Source organism: Heterodontus francisci, chromosome 41 (genome assembly GCF_036365525.1).
Source record: "Heterodontus francisci isolate sHetFra1 chromosome 41, sHetFra1.hap1, whole genome shotgun sequence".
NCBI classification, from domain to species: domain Eukaryota; kingdom Metazoa; phylum Chordata; class Chondrichthyes; order Heterodontiformes; family Heterodontidae; genus Heterodontus; species Heterodontus francisci.
In genome coordinates, this window is record NC_090411.1 from 32,133,442 (window position 1) to 32,153,802 (window position 20,361).

At 43.2% G+C, this 20,361-nt stretch overlaps 2 protein-coding genes and 1 pseudogene across 2 annotated transcripts; 2 read left to right on the forward strand and 1 right to left on the reverse strand.

Moving 5' to 3' along the window:
- Nucleotides 1-3,626: 3,626 nt before the first annotated feature.
- LOC137354785 (U2 spliceosomal RNA) lies at nt 3,627-3,761 on the reverse strand (annotated as a pseudogene).
- A 1,474-nt stretch (nt 3,762-5,235) lies between these two features.
- Nucleotides 5,236-11,266, forward strand: LOC137353690 (ferritin heavy chain B-like). The gene is made up of 4 exons (XM_068020051.1): nt 5,236-5,337; nt 6,324-6,470; nt 6,954-7,079; nt 11,021-11,266. The coding sequence occupies exons 1-4, from the start codon at nt 5,236-5,238 to the stop codon at nt 11,171-11,173; spliced, it is 528 nt and encodes a 175-aa protein (XP_067876152.1). The 3' UTR covers nt 11,174-11,266.
- Nucleotides 11,267-18,420: 7,154 nt separating this feature from the next.
- Nucleotides 18,421-20,361, forward strand: LOC137353691 (ferritin heavy chain B-like). Its single transcript, XM_068020052.1, has 4 exons — nt 18,421-18,522; nt 19,404-19,550; nt 19,763-19,888; nt 20,209-20,361. The coding sequence occupies exons 1-4, from the start codon at nt 18,421-18,423 to the stop codon at nt 20,359-20,361; spliced, it is 528 nt and encodes a 175-aa protein (XP_067876153.1).

Sequence of the window (20,361 nt, forward strand, 5' to 3'; positions counted from 1 at the left end):
CAGAAGACGGCGACGTCATCCATGTACAGGGAGGTTTTAACCTGAGTGCCTCCGCCACCTGGGATTGTCACCTCTCTTATGCTCGCATCCTTCCTAATAGACTCAGCAAAGGGTTCAATACAGCAAACAAACAAGACCGGGGAGAGAGGACAGCCCTGTCTGACTCCAGATTTGATCGGGAAACTTTCCGATTCCCACCCGTTGATTGAGACTGCGCTACTGATGTTTGTGTGGAGCAGTTGGATCCAATTGCAGATTCCCTCCCCAAACCCCATTTTGGAAAGCACGTCCATCATGTAGGTGTGCGATATCCTGTCAAAAGCCTTCTCCTGGTCCAGGCTGATGAGGCAGGTGTCCACCCTCCTGTCCCGCACGTAGGCGATCGTATCCCTGAGTAGCGCGAGGCTATCAGAGATCTCCCTGCCGGGTACAGTACAGGTCTGATCGGGGTGAATCACCAACTCCAGAGCAGACTTGACTCGACTGGCTATGACTTTGGACAGAATCTTGTAATCAACATTAAGCAGTGAGATGGGCCGCCAATTTCTGATTTCTGCCCTCTCCCCCTTCCGCTTGTAAATGAGGGTGATGAAGCCTTTCCTCATGGATTCTGACATGCTGCTGGCCAGGAGCATACTCTCGTATACTTCCAGCAGGTCCGGGCCGACCCAGTCCCACACGGCCGAGTACAACTCGACCGGTAAGCCGTCGCTCCCGGGAGTTTTACTCGTCTCGAAGGACTCGACGGCTTTTGTCAGCTCGTCCAGAGTTAGCGGCTTGTCCAATCTCTCCCTCCTGCTGTCATCTAAGACCTCTGTGATAGATGACAGGAAGGACTGGGAGGCTCTGCTGTCTGTGGGCTTCGCGTCATACAGCCCAGCATAAAAGGATTTGCTGATCCTTAGTATGTCGGACTGCGAAGACGTTACCGAGCCATCTTCTTCCTTCAGGCTGCTGATAACAGAGCTCTCTCTGTGTACCTTTTGGAAGAAGTATCGCGAGCACGTCTCATCCTGCTCGATGGAGCGGACTCTGGACCGGAAGATGATCTTGGAGGCCTCCTTGGCAAAGAGCGAGGCCTGCTGGCTCTTCACCTCTTGGAGGTCCTCCTTGACCTCGACCCCCATTGACTGCAACCGGAGTAGATTTTGCATAATTTTCTGGAGTCGGGACATTTCCCTCTGTCTCTCTCTCGCCTTCTGAACACCTTTGTGGATGAAGAACCTCTTGATGTTCTCCTTGATCGCTTCCCACCAGTGAACTGGAGACTCAAAGAGGGGTTTCACGGTCCTCCAACCTTTGTAATCCCTTTTGAGTTCCTCAACGTTCTCTGGGGTCAGCAATGTAGCATTGAGCTTCCATGCCCCTCTGCCAACCCGCTGGTCATCCTGTAAGTGACAGTCGGCCAGTAAGAGGCAGTGGTCGGAGAAGAACACCGGCTTGACGTCGGTGGATCCGACCATGACAGCACGGGACACAAACAGGAAGTCAATCCTGGAACAGGCAGACCCGTCCGATCTTGACCATGTGGATCTGCGCTGCGCTCCGTCTGCAGTTTTGCTGAAGACGTCGTGCAGTTTGGCATCTTTAACTGTTTCCATTCGGAATCTGGACGTAGCGTCCAGTTTGCTGTCGTCACTGCCGGATCGTCCAGCCGCATCGATGATGCAGTTGAAGTCACCGCCTAGGATGACCAGCCTGGACGTCGCCAGCAGCAGTGGGAGCTGCTGGAAGACGGTCAGCCGCTCGCTGCGTTGTACCGGGGCGTACACGTTGATCAACCGGAGCGGAGCGTTGTTGTACATCACGTCTGCTACGAGGAGGCGACCGCCCACCACCTCCTTAACTTCGGAGATGGTGAAGTTACCTCCCCGCAGCAGAATACCCAGGCCGGAGGAACGGCAATCTTTACCCCCCGACCAGATCGATGGCCCGTGGGACCACCATCGCGACCACTGCCTGTAGGTGCTGAGGTGTGGTATTCCACACTCCTGCAGAAACAGTAGGTCGGCTTTGACCTTGGCAAGGTAATCCAAGGTTGAAACACATCGCGTAGTAGATTTAATACTACGCACATTAATGGAAGCAATTCTTACACCCATTTTTTACTAAAAATTAGTTGTTGCTTCCCATACCATTTGTCCTCGCTAGTCCCAGTCCTTCCCCTTCGGGATGTTCCTGCATACCCATCGTGTGCGCAAGCAGTTTCACATTGGTTGGGCTCAGAAACCCCTCCTGCTTTTTCATGCAGTGTTTGTTCTGCTCGGGTGACATCGGGGGGGTCTTGTAGGCAGAGAGGATTGGGTTGTCCTCAGCTGCTTCCATCTGTTCCTCCTCGAAAACATCACTGCTCCCGGCTTCCCGGAGCTGAGGTGCGCCAGACGTGTCTTTGCTCCCGGTGTCCCGGAGCTGAGATGCGTTGGCCACGTCGTTACGTGTGGCGGGTTGGGGCACGCCGGGCCCATCACAGCTTCCAGTGCCCGGGGGCTGGGATGCTTTATCATCCATCTCGGAGTTCTGCCACCTCTTTTGAAGGGGCTGTCGTTCCAGCATTTCCCCGTCCAGTGAAGAGGAGTTGTTGCAGTCTGATTCAGAAGATAGCCTCCTCTTGCCACTGGTTTGGGTGGTGGCCTGTTCCGGTTAGTGTTGTTTTTTCTTTGTGGTTTTCCTCCGGACCACTTGCCACTGACCTGTTTGTCCATCTGCTGCCTCCTCCTCCATTGATTCTGTCTGTGGAGGAGGGGTTTCCGGCCGCTGGGTAGGTGCTGGGTCGCTGGTTTCAGCTGCCTCTCCTTCTTTCTCAGGTTGAAGTTCCTCGCTGCGGAGAAGGTTGCTGGTCTCCTTTCGAACACCGGACGCCTTCGTCGAACCTTCTCCCGGCCTTTCCTTGGACCTTGCTGCCTGAGCATAACTGAGGCAGCGTTTGGGGCAGGTTTTGTAGAGATGGCCTGCCGCACCACACAAGTTGCAACACTTAGTCTGCTTACAGTCCTTGGTCTGATGGCCTTCCTTCTTGCAGTTCTTGCAAACAACCGTGCTGCAGTTGGCTGCCATGTGACCAGATTTGCCACAGGTGTCGCAAACTCTGGGCTGCCCAGCGAAGACCAAGAAGCCTCGCCTTCCCCCGATAGCGAAGCTGGAGGGAGGGTGGATGATGGCTCCACTGGGATCTACCTTCAAGGTCACCTTGACCTGCCGCTTGCTGGTCCAAATCCCAAAGGGGTCCTTGACATCAGTGCTGCTGCCAGCCACCTCGACGTACCTGGCGAGAAAGGTGAGTACATCCACCACCGGAACATGGGGGTTGTAGAGGTGAATCGTCACCACCCGGTCCCGTTGTGACGGAAGCGTGAAGAGCGGCTCCGCTGTGAGGATTGACAGTGGAGCCCGGTCCCCTTTCTCCTTGAACGCCTTCAGGAACTTGATGCATCCCGCCACGTTCCGGAACGTCACGTCGAAGTAGCCACTGCTGGGGAAATCCTGCAGGCAGAAGACGTCCGTCGCTTGAAATCCGCAGCAATCAAAGAGAATTTTCTTGATGAAGAAGGTGCGATCGACCGGTGCATCTCCTTCCTTGTCCTTCACGACCACCCGAACGGTGTTGCGCACTCCCTGGCCTGAAGCTCAAAGATTGGTTATAGCCATTTTACTCAAAGCCTACCCAGGATCAAAAGGCAATGATCATGGTCTCTTCTCAATCAAATAAGCACTGATAAGAACAGATACTACACTTGATCTTAGCCAAAAGGCCGAGAAGCGTCTCCATTTGTGACAGTGATTTTTGGGGCAGGCTTGATGGACCAGTTGGTCATTTCCTGCCCATCAATTCTTTCTGTTAGATGAATCCTTTTATGGTCAACTTTCAATGTGACTAAAGATTATTTGAAGCTGATTAAAATGATGATACTCGGATGTTCTCTAACAGTCTGGCTTATCATGGGTTCATTGAGCAGAGAAAGTGGCCACTCAGCCTATCGTGCCTGTGCTGGCTCTTTGAAAGAGGTATTCAATTATACCCAGATACATTTTCTGTTCAGGTGGGTCAACTGTGCCCATTGGTGGCATCTCTCCCAAGAGGCTCGCGACTGTAGTGTGATGTGAATCACTGCCACCCTGTCTTGCCCATCTAAAACAGAGATTTAATCCAAGACAACACATCTCATCACCTAATCTAGGACTGGACCACTTCTGGAATGAAACTAGATGTCAACACATTGGATCTCGGAGAAACACCAATGTGAGGCAAAAGATCCAGTGGACAGATGATGAGAATTATTTTTAAGCAACGAGTTTTGAAGATCTGGAATGCACTAACTGAACGGGTGGTGGAACAGGTTCAATAATAACATTGAAGAGGGAATTGGACTTCTACATGAAAAGTAAATAAATTACAGGACTCTGGGGAAAGAGCAGGGGAGTGGAACTAATTGAATAGCTCTTTCAAAGAGCCAGCAGAGGCACGATAGGCTGAGTGGCCACTTTCTCTGCTCTATGAACCCATGATAAGACAGACTGTTAGAGAACATCCGAGTATCATCATTTTAATCAGCTTTAAATATTCTTTAGCCACATTGAAAGTTGACCATAAAAGGATTCAGCTAACATAAAGAATTGATGGGCAGGAAATGACCAATTGGTCCATCAAGCCTGCCCCAAAACACACTGTAGCAAATGGAGACGTGTCTGTGGGTGACACTGTGTTCAGTAATGTTCACTCCCTCACTCTCACATTTCCATTTCTCTGTGGAGTGGTTGGTTTGCAAATTCACTCAAGCCCACTTGATTGCTTTCAATATTGTATCAGCTCCACGGTTCCTTGCAAGTTACAAACTGGGTCAACTTATGAAAAGCCACTTCAGCGAAAGTAACAATCATTTAATTTGAATGAGAGCATTAAACAATAAGACATTTTCAGATTTGAAGACGGTTAAGGAGCCCTAAAGTAATGACATCATCGAGACTAATCTCCAAAGCCTGCCTGCGTTCCAAAGCTCTGATTGGCTCTGGGTTTCAGCCCCTCCCCCACACCCCCTCTCCTTTGTTAATTGGTGCCTGGATTCATGGGAGATTCCTGACTGATTACCATTATTGGTGATGTCATTTCTTGTTTGAATGTAGGCTGACCCAGTAGTATAAATACAACAGCTTGGGTCAGGTAGTGTATGTTCTAAAGCTGCTTTTTTTTTTTAAAAAAAAGGTGATATTGAGTAGTAATAGTATATAGAAGTAGTGAAAATGGCTTCCCAAGTTTGTCAGAACTATCACAAGGATTGTGAGGATGCTGTTAACAAACAGATCAACATGGAACTCTATTCCTCCTATGTTTACCTGTCCATGGTGAGTCTTGTATTTCTTATCACTGCATTCTGAAAAGTTGGAATTTCTCCAGTTTAATGAACTTTAAGCTGCATTTTTGTTTTCTTAACTTTTCTCTCCCTGGGAGAGTAAACCTTTTGTGCAGTGAGTGTTTCTGTTGTGTAATACAAGGATATGTTGTGTTAATGGACTATTCCTTATAGCAGTTGCTCTCCGTTGAGAGGTTTAATATGAAACTAGCTCAGCAACTGCCAGAGTTTGTAACTGAACACAAACCTGGTCAAGTACTTTTGGGATGAGATTCTTTCTCAATGGGATGATAATGAAATGTTGGTAGATTCTCATTAGTTTACTTGCTCTACTTCCTTGGGAAGGAACTACTGAGAATCCAGGTGTTGAAACTTTGTTCACTTATTTCGATTATTTTGTGGTGTAAAACTACTGGAATTGAGGAATTCTGTGTCTGTGCCCAATTTTAGATTAGTGTGAAAACCTTTTTTTTTTTATCACAAGGCTTTTGTAGCCAGTGAAATTTTTTTTTTGAAGTATAGTTGTCATTGTAGTGTTGGAAACACAAGTCAATTTGTACACAGTAGGTTTGCCAAGTGAGGTAACAAGATTATCTTTGTGGTGGCTGAAGGATAAATATTGTCTAGGACACTGGAGCAAGCTCTCCTTTTTATTTACAATAGTAGAGATTTTTACAAACCAAGGGCCCACTATCTGGTGTCTTGGGATATCTTGTGTGAATGGTGGTAAGTAGGAGGTACCCCTTATCCAGCAGTAGACTTGTTTAGCATTACATTTCTTACATTTTCACATTTGGTCAATCTTCAGAAATGTATTTTGGCTGAATCTTGCATTGAGTGGGGAGATATCCAATATGTTTGATTATTAATGTAGTGAATTTGACTTTCTTTTTTAAAAGAACTCTAACTGGGAAGAAAATGATCTTTCAATCTATTTTGAGGTCTTTGGTCATGAAGCTGTTTAAATTCTCTCCACAGTCCTATTACTTTGACCGGGATGATGTTGCCCTGCGTCACTTTGCTGAGTTCTTCAAGGAGCAGTCACATGAGGAACGGGAGCATGCTGAGAAACTGCTGAAATTCCAGAATAAACGTGGAGGCCGAAACATCATGGAGGACATCAAGGTTGGATTTAATAAATGATCTCCTTAGACTAGGGTTGGCAACCTTACCAATGAGCCATTTTAACTTTTTTAGTCAAAAAGGCAATCTTAGTTCTACAATGCTGTTACTCAAATGCTACTGATAATTGGGGAGGGGGAGGGTGGAAATCAACTGTATTTGACATTCTAAAGCGTTTCACAAAGTTAATTGAGAAGATATCAATGATTTTAAGGGCTAAATGAAACCAGTGATTTAATTGCCATAAAAGTGGGTGATTAATGAAAGTTGGGAGCTGCACATCAGTCATTAATGAGCTTATATGGTTGCAGGCCCTACCTTAAACTGTCCTGCTTTTTGATGGAATTGATTCTGTGGCTGATGGTTTACTGTAATTCTAGTCTTGACGCATGTTCCTGGTAATGTGGATGACTTCTTCTGGTTGCTTGATCAGATGTTTCCCTGTACTTTCTCATTGTAAGTGAACTGTCTGACTTTCCTCTTCAGAAGCCAGAGCAGGATGAGTGGAGCAATGGTCTGGAGGCAATGCAGAGAGCTCTGCAGATGGAGAAGGATGTGAACCAGAGTCTGCTGGATTTGCACAAACTCTCCACTGGCAACACTGACCCTCATGTAAGTTCTCCATGTGGGCAATTAGTTAAGTTGGAGTTCATGGAACTTTGCAGTCCTTGAGCTTATTGAGGATCTCCATGCCCAATAGGTTTGGTTTGTGTTAGTCATCTCCTCCTCTTTTGGAAGGGGACAGTGAGGACTGGGAAGTTGGCCTACTGTGGACATTTGAGTAAATTTGTCCATGATTCTGTGATTTCAATCACCACCTATTGTGCAGTAATGCAATTGCTCTCCATTATATCACTCGACTATCCTGCAGTGCAAGAGCAATAAAATTGAACCCTTGAGGGCAAGAGGATAACCAGGGAAAGAGTAGGGCCTATTAGGGACCAGAGTAGCAATCTCTGGCTGGAGCTGGAGGACAGAGGTGAGGTTTTAAATAATTACTTTTCATCTGTGTTCACCATGGAGAAGCACGATGTAGGTGGAGATCAGGGAAGGGGATTGTGATATACTTGACCAAATTTCCATTGAAAAGGAGGAGGTATTAGCAGTTTTTGTGGGTTTAAGTGAATAAATCCCCAGGGCCCAGCTGAGGTGTATCCCAGGCTATGAGGCGAGGCAGGAGATTGCAGGGGCTCATACACAAATTTTTACTCAGGAGGTGCTGGAGGACAGCAAATATGGTACTATTATTCAAGGGTAGTGGGGATAAACCAGTAGTTACAGGCCAGTGAGTCCAACATCCATGTCATAGTCAGTTATACAGCACACAGGCCCTTCAGCCCATCATGCCTGTGCTGGCAATTGAGCACTTAACTATTCTAATCCCATTTTTCAGCACTTGGCCCATAGCCTTGTATTGCTATGGTATTTCAAGTGCTCATCTTATTACTTAAATATTGAGGGTTTCTGCCTCTACCACCCCCTTCAGGCAGTGTGTTCCCGATTCCAACCACTGAGAATTATTCCTCAAATCCATCTAAACTTCTTGCCCCTTACCTTAAACCTATGCCACTGGTTATTTTTCCCACCACTAAGGGAAAATGTCTCTTACTATCTATTGTATCAATGCCCCTCATACCTCAATCATATCCCCCTTCAGCCTTCTGTAATGAAAAAAACCATAGCCTATCCAGTCCTTCATAGCTGAAATGCTCCAGCCCAGGCAACATCCTGGTGAATCTCCTCTGCACCCTCTCCAGAGCAATCACATCCTTCCTATAGTGTGGTGCCCAGAATTGTACACAGTACGCCAGCTGTGGCCTAACTAGTGTTTTATACAGCTCTATCATAACCTCTCTGCCTCAGCTAATAAAGGCACGTATCCCATATACCTTCCTAACCACCTTTATCTACCTGTGCTGCTGCCTTCAATGATCCATGGACAAGTACAGAGGTCCCTCTGTACTTCCTAGGGTCCTACCATCCCTTGCATATTCCCTTGCCTTGTTTGTCCTCCCAAAATACATTCCCTCACTTTTCTAGATTAAATTCCATTTGCCACAACTCTGCCCATCTTACCAGCACATCTCTATTGTCCTGTAACCTAAGGCTTTCTTCCTCACTATTTGACACCACCAATTTTTGTCATCTGCAAACTTACTGATCATGCCTCCTATATTCACATCTAAATCATTAATGTACACTACAAACAGCAAGGGTCCCAGCACTGAGTCCAGAGATTACAACCTTTGAGGTCCTGATTTTTTTAATCTGCTACCTCGCTCCCTAAATTCTTGTTGCAGAACCTCATCCCTCTTTCTACCTGGGTCATTTGTATCAATGTGTACCACAACCTCCCATACACTCCCTTCAGTATGTCCTGCAGCTGCTGTGAGACATCCTTCCTCTTAGCACCAGGGAGGCATCATATCATCTTAGAGTCTCATTTGTGGCCACAAACTCCTGTCTGTTCCCCTTGCAATTGAATCCCCTATCAGTATGGTTCTCTCTCTTTCACCCCCTCCTGTGCAGTAGCACCATCCATGGTGCCACAAACTTGGCTGTTGCTGCTTTCTCCTGGGAGTGGGGATGGCCTCCCAGCAATCTCCAAAGTGGTCCCTGTTTGAGAGGGATGGCCACAGGGGACCCCTGCCTGCACCACCACCTCCTGGTGATCATCAATCCCTTTTCTACCTCTGCAGTCATTACCTGCAGTGTGACACCTCAATAAACATGCTATCTGTGACATCCTCAGCATCGCAGATGCTCCACGGTGAGTCCGTCTGCAGCTCCAGCTGAGCAATGTGGTCATCTAGAAGCTGCAGCTGGACACTTCCTACACACGGTTGCCAGGGACACTGGAAGTGTCCCTGATTCTCCACATTGCACAGAAGAAGCATTCCATGGGGCTGAGTTCTCCTGCCATGACTTAGCCTTAGATTAAGCTCCTTCGTTACACTTGTTAGTTTAGAGTACTAGTTACAATAGGGATCTTATTTTACTCAACACTACCTACTATAATCTAAATTCCCTACCTTTATTTCAGCAACTGAGAATAATAAAGGGTAGAAATATCCACCTGTTCCTACTTGCCAATCAGCTGCCTCCCCTTGCAATGGATCACTTTCTGAACTGACATCAGTTGTGGAACTCTGTCTGAGTGAGAGTATATCTCCTTTAAGCTGCTGGAACTCTTGCTTGTTGCCTGCCTCCTCACAGGTCCACCTTGGTCTCATGGTAGGGTTCCTCTCCACTTGGAGAGGCAGGGATTAATCACGGATAGTCAGCATATTGTTGGCAGGTGGGGGGGTGGGAAGAGATCGTGTCTGACAAATTTGATTTACTTTTTTCAGTGACTAGGTGCGTCGATGAGGGTAAAGCAGTTGATGTAGTCTACATGGTCTTCAGTAAGGCTTTTGATAAGGTCCCGCATGGGAGATTTCTGAAGAAGGTAAGAGCCCATGGGATCCAAAATTGGATTAGTGGCAGGAGGCAGAGGGTAATGGTTGAGGGTTGTTTTTGCAATTGGAAGCCTGTAACCAGTGGTGTACCTCAGGGACTGGTGCTGTGACCCTTGCTGTTTGTAGTGTACATTAATGATTTAGACATGAATATAACGCATAAGTTTGCAGATTTGAAAATTGGTGTTGTAAATAGTGAAGAGGAAAGCCTTGGATTACAGGACAATATAGATGGGTTGGTAAGATGGGGCAGAGCAGTGGCAAATGGCATTCTTCCTGAAGTGAAGTGATGCATTTTGGGAAGTCTAACCAGGCAAGGAATATACAATGGATGGTAGGACCCTAGGAAGTAGAGGGTCAGAGGGACCTTGATCTACTTGTCAATAGATCATTTGAAGGCAGCAGTATAGGTAGACAAGGTGGTTAGGAAGGTATATGGGATACTTGGCTTTATTAGCCAAGGCATAGAATACAAGAGCAGGGAGGTTATGATGGAGCTGTATAAAACACTAGGCCACAGCTGGAGTGCTGTGTACAGTTCTGGGCACCACACAATAGGAAGGATGTGATTGCACTGGAGAGGATAGAGGTGATTCACCAGGATGTTGCCTGGGCATTTCAATGAAGAGAGACTGGATAGGCTATGGTTTTTTCCTTAAAGCAGAGAAGGTTGGGGGAAGGGGAGGAAGACTTGATTGAGGTATGCAAAATTGAGGGGCATAGATAGGAAAACTTGTTTTTCTCCAGCAGAGGTGCCTATAATGAGGGGGCATAGATTTAACACAAAGGGCAGGAGGTTTAGAGGGGATTTAAGGAAAAACACTTTCACCCAGAGGGTGGCTGGAATCCAGAACACAGCCTGAAGAGGTAAGAGGCAGGAACACTCACCACATTGAGGTATTTAGATGAGCACTTAACACCACAGCATACAAGACTACAGGCCAAGTGCTGGAAAATGGGATTAGAATAGAGGTGCTTGATGCCCAGCATGGACACAATGGGCCAAAGGTCCTGTTTCTGTGCTGTACAACTGACTCTGACTCCAGATATTTCTTTATCTGCTACATAACTAGTTTCTGTCTTTTTTTTTTTCAGCTTTGTGACTTCCTGGAGACTCACTACTTGGATGAGCAAGTGAAGATGATCAAGAAGCTTGGAGATCACATCACCAACCTGAAGAGACTGGGAGCCCCTGACAATGGCATTGGAGAGTACCTGTTTGACAAACACACGCTGGGGGAAGAGTGACTGAACTGACTGCAGGGATCAAAGCTGTTTTGTACTGAGATTGTGCAAGACACTCCTTCCCTTTCTGGTCGTTGTAGGGAATGATGGCTAATGACCTGGAGACCTCATCTCATGATGTGTAATGTTAACTAAATAAACTGCTCATTATTGGACTGAGTTTTGTCTCCCTGTTTGGTTCATTTTTTAACCAACATTCTTGCATTGAACAACAAAAATTACACTAGGCTGTGTAACAGCTTTATCATGGGGATTCAGTCCTCTGAAATTGAAATCCTTTCAATTTGTGATAATTCTTTGCTTTTTGTGTATTCAGGATCACATTGAAGGGTTAACTTGAATTGTGTAATTAGTAATTTTAATGACTATTGTAATTTAGATGAAGAAATGTAATACAATAATGGTTTATATAATACCTTCAGCATTGCATAATGCTTCACTGAAGCATTCACAGACAATAGTGACACCCTCTGAGAAGGCTGATGCCACAGCTTAGCCATAGAGGTGTTGAGGATTGTTTTAAAAGGCAGATTCCTTTCAGGGAGGGAACTCTAGAGCTTGGGGCCTAGGTTGATTAAAACCAAGTGAATGTCACCACTGATGCATGCTCTTGTTCTTGTGCTGCCTAACAAACTCTACACATTGGTAACCTATGTTCCTGTCATGTCCTACAAAGGTCTGCAGACAGTCAATGTTGATGAAAACTGATCTGTAAATATTAAAATAAACTTCAAAAACTGGGGGGGAAAAAAAGCTGTTTGCTAAAATATGAAGGATGTTTTCCAGTGACTTAATATTCCACCATTTTAGTCTTGATCAATCCTATTTAAGGATAGTATCTGTCCTGGCCTGAGCAGTTCCAGTATCGAGAAAGCTTCTACCAATCCAGTCAGAATTCTGTATGTAAAATACACCTAGGGTAGCTCTCCTGTCCAAATTTATAACTCCAGACTTCCTGGTAAGCTCTGGACAAAAAGGCCATTTAGAGCTTAATGATTTCCCATAAGTACAAAAGGGAATTACAACTGCATGACTAGGAAGTCAGTTGGAAATGCTATAATTTTACTGGCCTTGAAGTGTTTGGCAGGGGGCTTATGAAGAGGGAAAAAAAATATGGATTTATTTTTAGGACATGATTGAATTTAGTTTAGAACGTCTTGCACATTCTGGAGTAATCTAAGAAACTGGGTATGGTATTAAAGGCAGAGGAATAGCTGGAGCTCTACTCCAATCCCCTCATTCTGGAAGGAATGAATATATTTCATTAACTGCATGAAGCGAATTAAACACTGAGCTATTTCTCTGCTCAATCTATTCTTGTCCTTCAATTTACAAATTGAACACCTGCAACTGCTCTATATAAATTTGTGTTTAGTTCCCATTGTACACTTCATTCCAAATAAAAATTATCCATTCCAAATCCCAATGGATCTCCATTTATTTTCTTCAGCCCATGGATGGGTTCAAATCTTCATACTGTAATTAGCCCAGATTTAACTTTAGGAACATAGTTAAGAACTGCAATGAGGATAATGAAATTCCAGTCTTTAACATGGAATGACTGAAGTCTTTCCATTTCTTAAAGAAGCTTCCAGTAACCTTATTTGATCGCTAGTGTGAAAATTCACAAGTAGCAAAGGATGTTTCTCATCACCTTGAGCTTTTTCCACTGATCGACATTCCTAGTCCCTACAGGTAGTGACACTGAATTCAAAGCTGTCATGTGGAAAGGATCAATCAATAGTTCCCTCAGAACCAGAAAACACAGGTTTTAATCAAAGTCTCTGTTACCCACAGGGTGGCCACGTGATGTCCATTAGTTTGGTCAAAACCCTTTGCGACCATAGGACATTCACTGCATCTCAGATCCTTTTTGACCAGAACAGATGTAAACACCTGGAAACTTTTTCTGTTCAGGTGGGTCAACTGTGCCCATTGGTGGCATCTGTCCTGAGAGACTTGTGTCTGTAGTGTGATTGTTGGCTCTGGATGTGAATCACTGCCACCCTGTCTGGCCCATCTAAAACAGATTTAATCCAAGGAAACACATCTCATCAGCTAATCCAGGACTGAACCACTTCTGCAATGAAACCAGATGTCAACGCTTTAGATTGCAGAGGAACACCATGAGGCAAAAGAACCAGAGGGCGAGATGAGAATTATTTTTATACAGATCATGCAAATAGTAAACTTGGTCAGATTATAAAAAGATGCTTTAGCAAAAATAGCAAATTATCATTTAATTTGAAATTGTGATGCTAGAACATTAAACCACGAAACACTTTCAGATTTGAGGAATGTCAAGGAACATTTAGGAAGGTGTGATGGAATATAGGTATAATAGACTTAATTAGGTAGAATTTAGATATTGTTAATATTTTATACCTTTTAGAATTAAAGATTGAATAAATGGTCAGTTTTCAAGACGTACTGACATTCCCATTAAGAAGGTAGAGTTAACAATTTCAAGGTCTTTCAAGTTCCCTGTCGCAATAGAATGTGAACCAGAAACAACTGTTAAGTTGGGAAATCCACTTCAGTGTCTCTGTTGCCAAGGTCTTGGAGGATAAACACACATTGAAATATTGTGTGTGACATCAGTAAGAGGTAGCAATAAACTTAATTGATAGTATTGGTGATGTAGGCAGAACGGCTCAAAAGGTTTAGTTTTTTAGTTTTAGAGATACAGCACTGAAACAGGCCCTTCGGCCCACCGAGTCTGTGCCGACCATCAACCACCCATTTATACTAATCCTACTAATTCCATATTCCTACCACATCCCCACCTGTCCCTATATTTCCCTACCACCTACCTATACTAGGGGCAATTTATAATGGCCAATTAACCTATCAACCTGCAAGTCTTTGGCATGTGGGAGGAAAACGGAGTACCCGGAAGAAACCCATGCAGACACAGGGAGAACTTGCAAACTCCACACAGGCAGTACCCAGAATTGAACCCAGGTCAGTGGAGCTGTGAGGCTGCGGTGCTAACCACTGCGCCACTGTGCCAAGGTACCATAAAAACACAATTATAGATAATAAAACAATAAATGGAATAGTACTTACAGGAACAAGAGGTCAAGTATACACAATTATAAATATTTTGACCAGATAAATGCTCACAACTTTAAGAGCAGGGGAATTCCAACAAAACATTAAGTTGAGATGTTAGTTAATGATATTATCAAATATGGATTTCAAAAGCAAGAAAAACATGCACAGAAAGGTAACACCTAAATGCTAAAAGGTCAGGTGATACCTTAGAAACAGTATAAACATGAGAGTTTCTGAAGCAAAAATTAGGAGTGTTGAATCCTCATCAATACTTCTCACCCCATGGCTTACTGGGGGAATTCAAGGTAAAAGTTTGCTTTAAATTTTGATGGATATTCTAAGATATTTTGCTGTAACATTAGCAAAGTTAAACTTTTGGATTCTATGTTAGAAATAAGATTATGTGTTACATCTCTTCATAATATTTGATATTGTGATATACTTATCCACTTACAAGTGTATTGCATGGTAAATTCTTTATTATTAATAAATATTTAAAAGTTAATAAATTGTCTCATGTAGTATTCTGTATACAACTACAAGAACCCCCTCTCTGTGTCTCTTTCAGTGGAGAGATATGTATTGAAGATGGTTTCCCAGACCCTTATAATATCTGGGATATTTATGACTTCGCTATAATTATTAAAAAATAGGCTATCCAAAAGATGGTAATATTCTCTGTTAGTTTTCTTTCTTTGAGGGAAAACTAGTTCAATTCTTTGGACCCAAATAAGTGTCTATCGGAATTTGTCTAGTTTGAACTTAATTAAAGGAGATTCATAGGGATGTATGCCTGATTTGGTTTAGTCCCTATAAGGGGTTAAAGTCATAAATCACTTCAGTTGGCGTCCAAATACGTGTCTTGTTGTTAACAGAATCCTGTACTTATATGTTAATCTTTAATGTTTGTTTTAGATTTGTAAGTACAGAAGGAGTGTTTACTGTCAGTGGTATTAAGATCCAGATTTAAGAATCTAGAGACAGCAAATTCTTGATCATGGTTTGTTGATCTTAAATCAGAACTCCCTCATTCAACTTTTGTGTTTTGGTTCACTTTAAATCCTAGTTGAGATTAGGTCCTGATGTATTTTAATTCCTAGTTCAGGTTCCGTTAAGATATAATGGCTTATGTTGAAGTGGTTCTTACTCTTTCTATCCAGAAGAATTACTGTCCATACCCCTAGTCCAATAGACAGCATGGTATGCTGAAGCTGCAGCATTACGGTATGCTTTAGAAAAGGCAGACCCTATTCAGCCCACATTAATCTGTACAGATAGTGATTATTGTAAAAGGGCTTACAACCAAGACCTAAAACACAAATCATTGTGGGAAGATAATCTCCATTTGCGAAATGAGAAATGTAATTGTCAGGTAATTCAGGTACCCGGGCATACCACTGGTTCAGTACATTCAAAGGGCAACAGTCTTGCAGTTGGACAGGCAAAACATTCAGCCTGCATGACACCCCCTCGAGAGGGGCCTGCCATAGTTAGTGTAATCACTAGGGCAGAACGGGCAGTTAATCAGGATGAGGAACTGATAGCTATAAGACCCGATGAAAGAGAATCCCAAAGAATATTCATCAAAGTACTTCTGTTCGGAGACCCCAACTGGTATTGTACTGGTTAAGTTGCCCAAGGGTGCCCAGGGAGTACTCCCGACTCACAAAGGAGAACAGCTTGTAAAAGAAGCTCACGAGGGTATAGGTCAGGCACATAGTTGTGCCTGAAAAGCATTCTGCAAATTGACTCCTTTATATTGGTGGCCAGGCAGGCTTAAAGCCTGTAAAACATATGTGGCAAATTGTGAGCCATGTAATTTGATCAACAAATCATCACTTAGTAAACTGCCACCGTTGGCTCCTGTGAAGCCTAATAAATCAATGGAGAATTTTTTTGTTGATTTCATTGGACCACTACCCCCATCAATGTGGTGTAAACATGTTCTTGTTTGTGTTGATGGCTGTACTTCTTTCTGCTGGCTGGTCCCCACAAAAATTGTTTCAGAAACGGCACTTGTCAACGACATTATTACCATAGCTGGTACACCCAAAATCCTACACTCTGATCAAGGCAGAGCCTTTGTTTCCAAGGTTTTCAAAGACTATTGTGTGCAAAGGGGGATTAGGTTAGAGCACAGCACACCACGTCATCCACAGTCAGCGGGACTGGCGGAACGTAAAAACCAGGAAGTAAAAAAAGCTATTGACCAAACTGTTGAGAATCAGAGGGAATAAGTGGACCGCCATCATTCCAGAGGTACAGTTTACTCACGGTTCTTTTATTACCTCTACGCTTTCTGACTTCTTGACCCGACAGCAACAATTAGATTTGAAACAAGAAATAAAAAATCAAATTTCTGAAATTGATCAGAAGATTAGAGAGAAGAATAGATAAAAACAGATAACTAACAAAGCTTGGCAACCTGTAACCGGGGAGTGGGTTCAGGAGAGAAAGTTTGAACAGAAACCTGGTTTGAGAACTAAGTGGAAGAAACCTGTTCAAATTCATTCTGTTATTAATGACAGAACTGTCAAAATGTTTGCTAACCAGCCGAATGGCAAGCACTCTCTTAAAATTGTCTCCGACCTGAAGAGGTGTTCTGAAGGGTACAGGAATGGAGGAACAGTACAAGGTGCGGTCGTACACTATCTTTCAGGACCCAGCCTGGAGGATGGCATCGGAAACAACACTAATCGAACTGCAACCAACTGCATCAATAACTGTTCCTCCACCACGCAGGACCTCGCAGTGCCTCAAAGGTTGGTTTCACAGGGAACCACACTCGGTGCAACGAGCGATAGTCAAGTCACAACAACAGAAGAAGGAAATACTGTGGGAAAGGAACGAAGCACTGAAGACTCTCAGTGATGGGGCTTACTCTTGTGTAAAGCAAGGATAAAGGACTTTATCGGTTCAAGATCAAGCGGCAGCTAGGCAACCTTACTTCTCTACCTCATCACATGGTTTTGTCGATTGATCATTGATGTTCAACATGTCAAGATACAATCATCTCAATAGACATTTTGTGACTTCAGATCACCGACACTTTGTATCGTTTTATTCTGAACTTTGTGATAAAGTTAAAAGATCCATTTTTGGAGAATTTAGATGATCCATGTGAAAACGTGGACTATGATTGCTGTCAATGTAATCTTTTGTATTACTGCACGATTTTACATAATGGGTAATGACACTTTATTGAATGTTTACATTTTAGACATTACTTAGTTAAAACAATCTATTTTTGTTGTTCGCCTTAATACTGGTCAAGAGGGGGGTGTGATGGAATATAGGTATAATAGACTTAATTAGGTAGAATTTAGATATAGTTAATATATTATACCTTTTAGAATTAAAGACTGAATAAATGGTCAGTTTTCAAGACTCACTGAAATTCCCCTTTAAGAAGGTAGAGTTAGAAATTTCAAGGTCTTTCAAGGTCACTGTTACAATAGAATGTGAACCAGAAACAACTTTTAAGTTGGGAAATCCATTTCAGTGTCTCTGTTGCCAAGGACTTGGAGGATAAACACACATTGAAATATCATGTGTGACGTCAGTAAGAGGTAGCAATAAACGTAATTGATAGTGTTGGTTGATGATGTAGGCAGATCGGCTCAAAAGGTTGTTACAAGGTACCATAAAAAACACAATTATAGATAATAAAACAATAATAGAACTTACAGGAACAAGAGGTCAAGTAAACACAATTATAAATATTTTGACCAGATAAATGCTCACAACTTTAAGAGCAGGGGAATTCCAGCAAAACATTAAGTGGAGATGTTAGTTAATGATACAATCAAATATGGATTTCAAAAGCAGGAAAAACACACACAGAAAAGTAACACATATATGTTAAAAGGTCAGATGATACCTTAGAAACAGTATAAACAGGAGAGTTTCTGAAGCAAAAATTAGGAGTGTTGAATCTGCATGTACTTCACAGCTCTGATTGACTCTGGGTCTCACCCCCTCCCTAATAGCCCTTACGCTTTGTTAATTGGTGCCTGGATTCATGGGAGATTCCTGACTGGCTATCAGGGATGTCAATCATCGTTGGTGATGTCATTCCCTGTTTGAAATCAGGCTGTCTCAGTGGTATAAATACAAGAAATTTTGGTAGAAAGGGTTATTGCTGGAATTTACTAGGTGATATTGAGTAGTAATAGTATATAGTAATAACTAAGATGGCTTCCCAAGTGTGTCAGAACTACCACAAGGACTGTGAGGATGCTGTTAACAAGCAGATCAAACTGAAGCTCTATTCCTCCTATGTTTACCTATCCATGGTGAGCTGTGTATTCCTTGTCACTGCATTTGGAAAAGTGGGAATTTTTTTAGTGTAGTTAACTTGTTTTAAACCATGTTTATCTTTTCTTTCCTCTATGAAAAGTTGGGGGATGGGTGGGGAGGGGAGCAGTGGAGATTCTTTGAGCAGTGAGTGCTGCAAGTGTCATGCAGTGGGGTCCTTGAGAGTTAATGGACTGCTCCTTCTAGCAGCTGCTCTCTATTGAAGTTTAATGTGAAACTAGTTGTTACTACCTGGGTTTGTAACTGAGCACAAACCTGATGTTTAGATTAGGAAAATGTTCAGTCTCAATGGAATGGTTTATTCTCCTGCTTTAAAAAAAAATCAGTGGGACACCTTTTACTGCCTCCAGTTGTCCTGAGTACTTTATAGTCAATGAAATGCAGTTTTTCTAGTGTAAATCCTGTTTTATTATAGGAAATGCAGTAGTCGGTTTGTGTACAAAAAGCTCCTTCAATGGGATAGTAATAGAACTAATTGGTTTAGTGATATTTAGTTGAGGAATGTTGGCAGGACACTGGAGAGAATTTCCATGTTCTTTGAAGTAGTGTTGTGATGTTTCCCATCCAGCTGATGGGACCTTGGGTTGACAAGGAAATAGGAGGAGGGACAGCTTGGAGATTAGTTTGACCAGTGATGAAATGTAATTTCAATCTTGTTTCTCTCCTTGGTCATTGAATCCTTCATTCTTTGGATAACTTTCCCCTCTTGAACCTTCAAAAATAAATTGAATTTTGCTAGTTTAAAAAAAAATGTCCATTTTCTCTAAGATTGAGCTCATTAACTGGGGAAATGTAGTAAATGATCTTGAATTCTATATGATCTAAATCTAGCATGAAGCTGTTTAAATTCTCTCCACAGTCCTATTATTTTGACCGGGATGATGTTGCCCTGCGTCACTTTGCTGAGTTCTTCAAGGAGCAGTCACATGAGGAACAGGAGCATGCTGAGAAACTGATGAAATTCCAGAATAAACGTGGAGGCCGAATCATCTTGGAGGACATCAAGGTTGGATTCAATGAATGATTGTCCTCCTGTTTGGATCCCTTTAGATACAATTGGTTCCCATTTGATAGTTGATGGGTGGTTTAATGCAGTAATTCAATATTGTAACACATTGGTTCCTGGTAACATGGACTTGCTTTTTACCCCTATTCACCTTGTACTTTTTTTTTTTGTTTGTTTCACTTGTAAATGAAGTGTCTGACTTTCCTCTTCAGAAGCCAGAGCAGGATGAGTGGAGCAATAGTCTGGAGGCAATGCAGAGAGCTCTGCAGATGGAGAAGGATGTGAACCAGAGTCTGCTGGATCTGCACAAACTCTCCACTGGCAACACTGACCCTCATGTAAGCTCTTTTTGGTTAAGATGGAGTTCTTGGAACCTTGAATCTATTCAGAGCATCTCTATGCCCACTGGGTTTGTGGTGGTTAGGCATGGGACAGTAAAGTGAGGACTGGGAGGTTGGCCTGCTGTGGACATTGAGTCAGTGTGAAGGTGATTCTGGGATCTGATCACCTATTGTGCAGTATATTAACTTTAATGATATAGTAATGCCATTACACTCAATTGCATCACTTGACTATCTAACAAGAAGATTGAAATTGTAACCTTGAGGGAGAGATCCTTGTATAAAGCTGGATGTAACTGATTTCCCTCTCTTTGCAGTTGTGTGACTTCCTGGAGACTCACTACTTGGATGAGCAAGTGAAGATGATCAAGAAGCTTGGAGATCACATCACCAACCTGAAGAGACTGGGAGCCCCTGACAATGGCATGGGAGAGTACCTGTTTGACAAGCACACACTGGGGGAAGAGTGA